We start from the raw sequence: 12,648 nt of genomic DNA, 5'->3' as shown, positions 1-12,648 counted from the left end.
GAGTTAAAGAGCAAATATAGCCCAGCTTGGCTATAACATAGGGTTTGTATGTTAAAGGTAGGAAATAATTGGATATGAAAGTCAAGCTTAGGCTAAGGAATTTGGACTTAATTCTACTGAATGCGAAGCGATCCATTTCTGACATCTATCCTTCCCTTCTGCTGGAAGCTCTGGTGGCGCAGTGGTTAAGTGCTACAGCTGCTAACCAAGAGGTCAGCAGTTGAAATCCACCAGGCGCTCCTTGGAAACTCCATGTGGCAGTTCTACTCTGTCCTTTAGGGTCACTGTGTGTCGGAATCGACTCGACAGCAGTGGGTTTGGTTTGGTTTATCCTTTCCTTAGTTCCATATGTCTCACTCTTCTTGTTGTATGCCATTGAGTTGATTCCAACTCATAGCAACCCTATAGGGCACGGTAGAACTGCCCCATAGTGTTTCCTAGGCTGTAGATTGCCGGGTTTTTTTTCCCTGAGGAGCTGCTAGTGGGTTCCAACTGCTGACCTTTTGATTAGCAGCTGACGACTTAACCATTGTGCCACAAGGGTTCCTTTCTTTCAGTCTGCTCCTTGCTTTAACAGTATTTTTAATGTAAGAGAACCAAGTTGATGACTAGTAGTACATAAAAAAAAGAATAAAGGAAAGGTATGACATCTTTGGGAAACCCTAGTGGTGTAGCGGTTAAGTGCTACGGCTGCTAACCAAGAGTTGGCAGTTCGAATTCTCCAGGCACTCCTTGGAAACTCTAAGGGACAGTTCTACTCTGTCCTATAAGGGTCCCTATGAGTCGGAATCGACTCGATGGCACTGGGTTTGGTTTGGTTTATGACATCTTTGAAGGCAGTAAAATAATTATAACTTAAGGATGAACCATACCATCTAAAAACAGACACTGATGGCCTCTAGGGCAGTGAGTCTCAACCCTGGCTATACATTATAATCACCTGAGAAGCTTTTTAAAAACTATCCAGCCTAACCCTGAGAGTATGGCCCCTGGATACCCTTTTAACTCAGTACTGAAGTCATTCCTGAGGTTCACCCTTCAGCCAAAGGTTAGATGGGCCCATAAAACAAAACAAGACTTAATGGGTACAGCAGCTCAGAAACAAGGACAAGAAGGCAAGAGGGGACAGGAAAGCTAGTAATGGGGAACCCAAGGTTGAGAACAGGAGGGTGTTAACATGTTGTGGGGTTGGCAACCAATGTCACAACACAATATATGTATTAATTGTTTAATGAGAAACTAATTTACTCTGCAAACCTTCATCTAAAGCACACACACACAAAAAAAAACTATTCAGCCCAGGACCTCACACCCAGAAATTCTAATTTACTAGGTTGAATCATATTAAAATTGTGAATATTTGATCATTTTTAACTTACAAAAAAAAAATAGGAATTTCATATAGTTTAATGTAATGGTGGTGGGGAGGGAGAGCTGGGCCTTTTTTAAAAATTTCTCCAGGTGATTCTAACATGCAACCAGGGTTCAGAACCACTGCTGTAAATGAAGGTCAGGGGAGAACTCAGTGCTTCTTCTCCCTACTCCCCTCTCTTCTCCCTCTGTCCCCCTCCCCCTTAGCCAGGACAGCAGTCTTCTACTCCAAGGAGGAAAAAACTATTCAGGTTTAAGGATATTTTACTGGTCACTGTTCCTATTTCTGATACCTGGAGGTGATAAGATGGACATCTTTGGACTGACTTTTGGGATGCACAAAAATGAAGCAAACCTTTTTGGCCTGCTTTTATTCTGGACTACCCAGACCAAGCAAAGGAGCTCTCTGTAGCACCCTGCCTAACCTAAATTGTATTAAGGTTTGGGAACAAAGTCCTAAGGATCAATAAACTATGTATTAGCTTTGCTCTATTCTGTATGCATATTTCCAACGACGACCCTATGAGATGCGGTGATTGAGGAAAGGATCTGGGTATTCTGAGCACCATGGCCAATACCATCACAAGAGTAATTCCAATTCATCATGATTACTGACACAGATAATAAGTAAATCACACAATAACATATTTCATGCTTTTCCATAATCATTCAGAGAAAATCCAGGTGGACAAAAGAGAGTCCAGGTACCTGCAGATACACTAAGTCAAGCAAAAAACATGACCTGGTTCTCACCTCCAGCTGCCGTATTGCTGTTTCCCTCTCTTTAATAAGTTCCAGATCCTGCTCAGTGATGGCCACCTCATCCTCCTGGCTTTGCATCTGGTTCCAGTCCTCATGGCTGCAGGGAGACAAGCACACTAGCTGATACTCCCTCTCCAAGACGTCCACAAGATATGTCTACAATATCTCTACTGCCAGCCAAGACAGCCAAAGACAGTTATCAGGGCTCCAATCCCTCTGGCATCAATACATAGTCCTTGAGGGTCACATTCTTCATATCTAGAGGCAAGGAGCTGAGAACAAAGTCTCAGCTTCATGGACAAAACTGAGATGAAGCAGGATTATGAGGGATGTTGTTTCCATTTATGGCACATTCTGTGTATGGCTTGCTAGACAAGGAAAATAGCCAGGTATTTGCAGTCAGTGAAGTCTATCAGCCCATCCTCTTCTTGGGCACTCTCAAAGTACAAGCCATGTTGGTATCCTGGGTACCAAATGGGTAGAGGAAACCAAGCTAAATGACCTTTATCAGTGTTTTGCCAATTAGTCCAGATCCCATCTCCTGGTTTTCGGGGTTTCCTTGTGAAGTTATGCTTTGAGTTAAATGCCTCTTAACAGAAAAACAAAGTAAAAAGCTAGTGAAATGTTATAACTCTTCTTTTCAGGTACCATATTTAGAAGAAAAGCATATTACATATTACACTAGACACAAAACACTTTGTAAATCCAGTATTAAGCATTTTTTCCAACAGTATGTATAAATCATGTTTATCTCTATAGTATTTAAAGAATGTCCTCCATGTGTCAGAGATATAAAACTGAATAAGACAGAGCACCCCAGGCCTTTAAGGTGCTCATAGTGTTTGTTGTAGCAGAGGATAGAGATATATCTATGATAAAACCTTTTTCAGTCCGAACTAAAACCAGGAATAGATTTCTATGGGATTAGTTAATTCATCTTGGAGAAGTTAAGAAAGAAGACACCTTTCAGATACAAACTGTTTGCTTTTCCTCTTAATACTCTTAGAAGGATGAGTTGTCCCCATTTTAGAGATGAGTGAACAGAGGCCCAAGGACTTGGAAGAACTTAAGTCTAAATTAGGTTAGACCTCCTAACCTGTAGATTTGTGGGTTTTTACTTAATCCTAGTGAGCTAAGCTCTCTTCCCAACACATGAACATTAGGGGCTTCTTAGAATTTTTTATTCACCTTGAAATTACTCCTTCCATAATGCAAAGATCTTGGAAAAGATCACGGTTTTTACTTTTATTTTGTGGATTATAAAATCCCCTGCCCCAAGTCTCCCTTTATTTTGTCCTCCCTTTTTCTCATTGATTTTTAAAAGTTAAAAACAAGTATAAAGACATAAAATCCCATCTCAACTATCCAGCAAAGTTATATGAGTAATTCCTTTACCTGTCAAATGAGACGAGCTGTTCCTCTCTTTGCCTCTCCTCTGCCTACAAAACAGATGGTGTTATTGCTGCTGTTACCCAGAAACATGTCATAGACAGACGTAAAAAACAAGGATTTGCCCTTAGCTATGGTATTTTTTTTTTTTTTTACTATAGGGTATAGAGAAATGACATCCCTTGGCTCTGACAGGTCGTAAAATGACACAGGGCTCTGGCAATCTGTCTCTAGTAGAAAATGGGTCTGGAGAAGTTGAAGACAAACCTGCATTCCGGTTTGGAACCAGAACAGAAACCATATGAACAAGATGGCAAGAACATGGGTAGGACAGAGAGTTGACAGTAATAATTAACCTCTTTAAAAATTTGGGGGAAGGGAGATTAAGGGAAAGAAGTGAAAACTTGCAAGGAAACACATTTTCAGAATATGCAAAGATTTTTAAAAATTGACATTTATAGCAATATTAGGTACTAAAGTGGCAAACTCACTTCAATAATTAGTCTACTGCATGTATTACTTTTGTAACTTAAAAGCAAAATTTAAAAAGAAAAGGCTTTTAAAAGACCAATCTTTTCTCATTGAGGAAAAAAAAAACAAACCGTTTTTATAATAGCAATAATTAAAGGGCAAGTAAAATGAAGAAAATGAAACATTTCAAAATTCTACCCACCAGAAAGAACACTGTTTTTTATTTAAATTTTGACTTTTACGTTTCCCCTAGATTAAGAAAGAGAACACTATGAGTGTCTCAGAAGCCCACTCGTGTCCTTCTTCAGTCACAACTGTATCCCTTATCCTGACTTTGTGATAATCATTTTTAAAGTAACCATTATCCTGACATTGTGATAATCATTTCCTTGCTTTTTTAAAATAGTGATATGCATTCTTATTCAACATAGTTTTGCCTGTTTTTGAGCTTTACATAAATGGAATCACACTGTCTGTATTTATTTTGTGCTTTGTTTTTATCACTCCAAATTACACCAGATTCATTCTTGACACTGAATATAACACTGTGGTTTGTTCGTTTTCTTTGCTATATAATATTATAGCGTATGACTATCCCACAGGGTTTTTAACCATTCTACTGCTGATGGACATATTTATGTTTCCAATTTTTGACTACTCTGAATATTGCTGCCATGAACATTTGTGTACATATATCCTAGTATACATATTTGCAGGTTTCATTAGGGTAGAGTTGCTTGGTCATAAGGTATATATGTCTTCTAAAGATACAACCAAAGTGTATTCCAAAGTGGTTGTGCCAGTTTATACTACCACTGACCAGATGGAAGTGTTCCCGTTGCATCATATCCACAACGACCACCTACGGTGTTCACAGTTTTAAATTTTTGCCAATCTTGTGAAATAGTACCTCACTGTGATCTTAGTTTGCAATTCCATGACTACAGAGAAGTTGAGCATCTTTTCATTTGTTTGACTGTTGTTCCAAATGATATATAAGATGCTATTTGTGTTTTTTTTTTTTTCCTCCTGTACTGATATTTGCACTCCTGGTGCAAAAGCAATAGTGCATTAGCACAAATCAAGGCAACTGTAGCAGTTGTCATTGTATTCTTCATTGCTACACATTCACAGTAAAAACAAAAAAAAGCCAGTCTGTCCTGGATGAAGCCTCATAAATTATTAATTAATTAAATATCAATTTCTCAATACATGTCTTTTTAATATTTTGTATGCTGAAATGGGAAGTATACATAAAGCACTCTTGCTGTATACAGAAGTACAATGGTTGTCTCAAGGAAAAGCACTCGTGTAATTGAGTTGCAAGCTAAACTAGCCACTTTTTTTTTAAGGAACATCATTTTTACTTTACACAAATGACTAACAATCTATGATTATCCAAGTGGATGTCTGGCAGATAATTTCTTAAAAGTAAACAATTAAGTCTGTCACTTAAGGGAAACCAACTGATAGTGTTTATTGCCAATGATAAAAATATAGTTTTCCAGTAAATTTAGCATTTTGGAAAACTTGTCTCTATTACCATGAAATTGAGTTTCCCAATATTTAAAGACTTTCCTGATAAAGGTGATAGTAATACTACCAAATGTGATTTTTCTTTAATATTATACAATGAAATATATCAACATTTGGAAAATCAAATATTTTTCAGAGAACCAATACCTTCCAAATAATATACATGATGTTACAAATTCATGCATGGATAAAAGATGCAATCAAAGTACAAAATAGACCAATAGATTTTAATGTAAGACAATAAAAAATTCATTAGTACGGTTTTAGACTCCATAATGCAACTAATTTTGATCAAGTTTTGATATAGTATCAAAGAAGAATATTGACAATGATCTGAAAAGATTACTAAAATACTCTCCTTGTCCAACTGTGTATCTGTGTGAGGCTGGATTTTCTTCAAATACTTCAACCAAAACAACATACCACAATAGACTGAATATAGAAACAGATATGAAAATTTAGCTGCCTTCTGTTAAGCCAGACATTAAAGAGATTTGCAAAAATATAAACCCATGCCACTCTTCCCGATAAAATTTTTTTTAAGTTTTTTTTTATTTAAAATGTTACTTAGATTTATGTTAATATATCATGGGTTTATTATTGCTATTTTTAAGTGAATTAATAAATAAACATTAAAATTATTCTCAGTTTTAATTTCCAATATAGTAAATATTGATAGATGTAATCCATATAAACAAAAGCTCATTTGGGTCCTCAATAATTTTTAAGAACTTTTCCATTGTCTCTTTCCACAGATGTCAATTTGATTCCTGTGTATTCCATCTGGCAAGGTCCATGTGTATAGTCGCCCTTCATGATGGTGAAAAAAGTATTTGCAATGAAGAAGTTGTTTGTCTTGCAAAATTCTATCATGCAATCCCAGCATTTTTTCTGTCACCAAGGCAGTATTTTCCAACTACCAATTCTTCTTCACTTCCAACTTTCACATTCCAATCACCAGTAATTATCAATGCATCCTGACTGCACGTTTGATCAATTTCAGATTGCAGAAGTTGGTAAAAATCTTCAATTTCTTCATCTTTGGCCTTAGTGGTTGGTGTGTAAATTTTAATGATAGTCGTATTAACTGGTCTTCCTTGCAGGCATATGGATATTATCCAATCACTGACAGCATTGTACTTCAGGATAGATCTTGAAATGTTCTTTTTGATAATGAATGCAATGCCATTCCTCTTCAAGTTGTCATTCCTGGCATAGTAGACCATGTGACTGTCTGACTCGAATGCATCAATTCTCCTCTGGTGTCCAACTTTCACATCCATATAAGATGACTGAAAATACCATAGCTTGGGTCAGGTGCACCTTAGCCCTCAAAGTGACATCTTTGCTTTTTAACACTTTAAAGACGTCTTTTGTGGCAGATTTGCCCAATGTAATATGTTGTTTGATTGCTTGACTGCTGCTTCCATGGGTGTTGATTGTGGATCCAAGTAAAATGAATCAATGGATAAGGGTTCCAATTTCTCCACATCCTCACCAACATGTTATTTTCTGTTTTTTATCTTACCCATCCTAGTGGGAGTGAAATGGTATCTCGCTGTGGTTGATTTACATCTCTCTGATGGCTAATGACACTGAGTGTTTTTTCATGTGTTTGGTGGCCATCTGAATGTCCTCTTTGGTGAAATGTCTATTCAAGTCCTTTGCCCATGTTATGACTTTTTTTTGTAACATTTTCAAAGTTTTATATGTATATTGGTTATTAGATTCTGGTCAGATATATGATTTCCGAAGATATTCTTCCATTTGGTAGCTTGTCTTTTTACTTTTTTGGTAAAAGTCCTTTGATGATTAAAAAGTTTTTAAGGTAGGACCGATATAACAATGAAAAAGAAAATTATACATAATTCTACTTATCATAGTTTTTAACCTTGGTGCATATTTCTTTCCAGTCTTTGACCATATGCATGTATATTTTTACACAGGTTATATCCATCTGTCTTTTTCATAGCAGCTGATGTATATATTTACTATTTGGGGTGATAATAAACAAAGGCTATTGGCCAAAGAGAAAAACAAAACAAAAATCTTGGGAAAGAACATCCTGAAATTACAAAGGTCTCTTTTTTTGAGGTGGTAAGGGGATAAACTTACAGAAAGGCGCGATCCAGCTCTTGCTCTGGCAATACTCTCCTTTTCTTTTTCAGATACCCTTCTCTGCACAGCCTGGAAATTGTTTAAGGCTGCAGAGAAGTCATTCATGAGGCGTTCCTTCTGAAGTTTCTGTTGGCGCTAAGGAAATTAAACGAGACTTGAAATTTTATATTAACCCAGAATCATTGCATTTTAATTCTATTAAATACAAAATCCTGCCCCCTAAGGGTTCCAACTAGAAAAATCATTATGAAATATCATTATGAAATATTCTTCCTTAAATCGGTAATTTTGGTCTTCACTAGCTCAAATGCCTGGTTAATACTGTAGGGTAAGCCAACATTTTCCTTCTTTCATTATGACAAACCTGGAAACTGGTATCATTTACCTTGTAAGGTAATCAAAGAGAGAACTGTAATCGGAATCAATTCAACAGCAATGGGTTTGGTTTTTGAGTTTTTGGAGACTCTAAAAGCAAAATAAATACTTTTGGACTCAGGTGGGACCCAAACAGAGATTGGTTTTAGCTAAAATATTGAAACTGTGCACCTATATTGAGTGCACAGCTTCCCTGAAAACCACAGAATCACGTTCAATTTTTCAGTGTAACCCATTCCTGCGGAGTCAGTTCTGACTCACGGTAACCCTACAGGGAAGAGCAGAACTGCCCCACAGGGTTTTCCTGGCTGTAATCTTCACGGCAGCAGATCATGAGGTCTTGCTCCCTTGGAATGGCTGGTGGGTTTGAACCACCAACCTTTCGGTTGGCAGGCAAGCACTTTAACCACTGCACCACCAGGGCTGAGGTTTAAAGTCTTTGAGAACCTGAAAACCAGTTTGTATACATACAGGTTACTTTATATATATACAGGCTACCTTTACTAAGTTTGCTGCTTTTAAGTCTCAACAAACACAAATTGAGAATATTTGCTGTGTGCTGAGAACACAGAAGTAAAAATTCACCCCTGACATAAAACGGCTTACCATCATAAAGGATACAGACATACAAGTAATAAAATCATTACAAATAATTGCTTTATCCAGTTAGTACTATAGTAGTTCAGAGGTAGGAATAATCAGCAAGGACTCAAGTGGCCAAGAAAGGCCACAAGAAGAGGTAGACATTGAAGGAAGAGTAAGGCATAAATAAGCAGAAAGAAAGGGTAAGGAAAACTCAAGCAAAAGAAGAGTGTGAGCAAAGGTATGGTGGTAGAAATCTGAAAAGTATCTTTAAGGAGACAATTCGGTTAGATTCAAAGGTTTATTAGTAAGAGTAATATTGGAGAATAAAAGATAAAATTGGAAAGGCAAATCAAATTCACAAAAAAGACCAGACTTACTGGTCTGATAGAGACTGGAGGAACCACCGAGACTATTGTCCTAAGACACCCTTCTGAACTAGAACTGAAGCCATTCCCGGAGACCACCTTTCAGCCAAACCATAGACAGGCCCATAAAATAAACAATAACCCATGAGAGGAACGTGCCTTTTAGAGCAATCAATTCTGCAAGATCAAACGGGCAACATTTGCCCAAAAGCAAAGAAGAGAAGGCAGGAAGGGACACAAAGTCAGGATGAAAGGAAACGGGGAACCTAGGACAGAAATGGGGAGAGTGCTGATACCTTGTAGGAAATGAAACCAATGTTATGGAATACTTTATGTACAAACTATCAAATGGGAAACTAATTTCCTCTGTAAACTTTCATCTAAGGCACAATAAAAAATAAAATAAAAATTGGAAAGGCATGGAAGGGACTAACTACCTGTAAAAAAAAAAAAAAAAAAAAACCCATTGGACTAACCACAGCAGGTTTTAAATGTCAAGCTAATGAATTTGAGGTTCAACCTATGAAGAACAAAGAGTAGGGAACACGAGGGATACAAAATGGCAACTTAGAAAGATTAATCTGTGACAGTGTACAAAATACGATGGAAAAAAGAAACAAGTCACAAAGACTACTGTAGTAGTCTAGGTTTAAAGTTAGGAGGACATGGTATTGGTAACAGGAACACAAGGAAATCAGTTTAAGCAACATTATGATTTAGTGACTAGCTTTGGGGAAACAGGGATAAAGTCAAGAATGACTCAACTTTCAAGCCTAGGGGAATAATGATAATACTAAAAGCAAATTAGGTAAGGAGCCTTTTTTATCTTCCCCGGATTTTTATGTGTTGCATAAACAATATTATGACAATAAAAAAGGGGGGGAAAGACATTGTTTTCTAATTTCACCATGAAAAAATACTATATCACAAACACTTTCCATGTTACCATACCTTCAAAATTAATGATGTTTAACTATTACATAAAATTCCATCAAGTCAATCCAGTAAAGTTTACTTAAATAATCCCAGTTTTTAACTAATAAAGCTACAGTGAGCCCCACTGTAACAGCTAATACTTACATGGTGCTTATCATGTACCAATACTGTTATACTCATTTCATATAATAACCCATTTAATCCACACAACAACCTACAAAGCAAGTACTATGTTAGACCTTATTTTACAGATTAGAAAACCAAGGCACACGGAGGTTAAGTCATTTTCCCACAATCAAAAAGTAAGTGGCAGAAGTAGAATTTAAACTCAGGAAATTAGACTCTAGAGTACATATACTTGTTTTGTTTTTGCCTTCAGAATTTTTCTCCTTAGGATACATTTGTATGAGTGGGAATGTTAGGTCAAAAGACACAAACTTTTTTTTATGACAAATATTGTCAATCAGCTTAGTTAAAGGGTATGGGTGAAACATGAAGAATCCAACTTAAGACAACACATTAAATTTTAGATGAAGGCAATATATTCAAGAAATGTCAGAACAGGAACTGGCAACATGGGCCAAATACTTAGGGACTTAGAGGTTAGATTTGGAAAAAGACCTGGTAGTCATGTTCATAAAGTGACAGGGAAGGTCATAAAAGTATATAAAACTTCTGAGGAGAAAACTATAGAATGAGAAAATTAGAGGCCCAACGGCAGAACCTTGAGGCATGCCCACTTCTAGGAGGATATGGCACCAGGGAAGGAGGCTGAGACTCAACCTGAGGTAAGAGAAAAATAAGCCAGTATGAGAATGCCAAAGTTAGGGGACAGAATGAAAGGGAATCGTGGAAAGAGGAAGAAAGTTTCCATGGAGATAGGATGGGCAAGAGGATAAAATGAAACAGAGAAGAAAAGTAAATAAAAATTCAAAAAAGTCCACTGGATTTGGCTACTAGAAGAGCACTGATGATAATACATAAGCATATACTGAATACGGAATATACTGAAAGTAGGACGTGTGGTTTGATGTACAGAACAGTAGGGAAAAGATGGGTGATGAGGCTAAGATTATTCAGGTGAGGAAAGAATTGAAAGAGAAAAGGGTATTCACAGTAGGAGGAAGAGAATCAAGGAAAGGCTATGTTTGTGGGTTATTTCGTGTTCTTAATGATCCAAGTTAATGAAAGGGAACAATAGCAAGCATAATCCAAAAGCAACTTCTATTTGGTTCTGGAATACAGTAGATGCATTTTGGGGAGGAGGGTATCAGATTTAACTTTCTATTTATATTTTGTTTAGACTACTATTTAATTCTTAAGTACTTTCAATACTCTTCATTGGGCCCCTAGAGTCCTTTTTTATTACTATTAAAACTATCTACAAGTGTGTATTCCCTAAGTGCAGTTGGAAGAGGAAAAGGACGATTCGGGAGCAGTCTAATGATATGGGATAGCAAGGGGGTACTGGTTCATAATTGAAATATGGCCATGAGTAACAAGTAAAACAAAGAGCCTACATGTGGATAACCAAAAGGAGATTACATTAAGATTACTTTTTATCATAACTACTTTGTAGCAGAATGACAAAGCATTAATTAGTTCTAGTTATCTTTCCTAGAATGCAGCAGCTCTTTGTTCCTCCCTTTCGTGCAAGGGAGCACCAAAACTCCAAAGACTAAACTGCTACTTCATTCAGCAGCTTGCCAGGTATGGTTAAATTAGTGAATTCAAGTTTTTTGGCAGAGACCCACAGTAAGAATTAGACACCATTACCTGGGACCATACGTGCACATATTTAGGAAACAAAAGTTTCATGTAACAATATTCTTCCTTTATCACAAGCTACATACTCTGATATTTCTGCTCTATTTCATTTTTTTAAATGTTGATCACAACACACTAGAATAATTTCATGTTCCAACAGGTTACAACCAACAATTTGAGTAATAACTCAGGAGAGGGACATTGTAGGCTTCATCTTCAGCACCATCAGAGAAACAGGACACTGTCCTAACAAAAAGTCCAGTAATAAAAACCAGCAAAACTTACAATGCCCCGTGAACGGTATAAAAGTTCAAAGTAAAATGTAAGGTAGATGGGGAGGTTTTTTCCCTGGATGGGAGAGGATTCGAGGTAGGCCGCAAATGATAGGTAAACAAGTCAAGCCACAATGATGGAGAGGGCATATCTGACTTCAGGAATAATGTGAAGAAAAGGTATGGCATATTAAAGGAACAATTAATTCCAGTAGAAATTGTGTTTTTAAAGGATTTAGATGCCCACTGAATAAAATGATTTGAAAAGAGAAATCTCTTCCCCTTAGTATTTCTTCAGTCTGAGACCTATGAATGACTCCTGAAGGACTTGACTGGTACTGTAAAATATCTAAAATACAGACATTTGACTGAAATTTATAGATAGTGGGCCAAGCCTACAACTCAGACCAAGCCTGCAAACATAAAGCTACTAGCCAAACCTCAAAGAGATGCAAACACTCAGATTCTTCGTCAGTTAAGCCCATTTATTAATCTATTAATAATGTGATATTATTAATAACAGCAGCAGCCACCATATGTTGTGTATTTACTAAATGCCAGGCACTTTGCTAAAAATGGTATATACATTCTTTCTATTATCACAACAGTCACATAACCCCCTTTTTTACAGATAAGGAAATTGAAGTTCAGAGGTCTATCTACTACCAAAGGCCAAATTATTTCTGTTCCACAAACTGTCT

At 36.8% G+C, this 12,648-nt stretch overlaps 1 protein-coding gene across 1 annotated transcript in view; it reads right to left on the bottom strand.

The window, feature by feature from the left end:
* Window positions 1-12,648, bottom strand: part of STX12 (syntaxin 12) — a 42,313-nt gene that overhangs the window by 9,089 nt on the left and 20,576 nt on the right. Inside the window, exons 4-6 of the mRNA XM_003415267.4 lie at window positions 7,645-7,782; window positions 3,529-3,572; window positions 2,125-2,230 (exon numbers count right to left, since the gene is read on the bottom strand). Of these exons, the coding sequence (XP_003415315.1) occupies window positions 2,125-2,230; window positions 3,529-3,572; window positions 7,645-7,782 (288 nt within the window). The remainder of the gene's footprint in view (window positions 1-2,124; window positions 2,231-3,528; window positions 3,573-7,644; window positions 7,783-12,648) is intronic.

The sequence above is a fragment of the Loxodonta africana genome, chromosome 3 (assembly GCF_030014295.1).
Source record: "Loxodonta africana isolate mLoxAfr1 chromosome 3, mLoxAfr1.hap2, whole genome shotgun sequence".
Classification (NCBI taxonomy): domain Eukaryota; kingdom Metazoa; phylum Chordata; class Mammalia; order Proboscidea; family Elephantidae; genus Loxodonta; species Loxodonta africana.
This window is presented reverse-complemented; position numbering and strand designations above follow the sequence as displayed.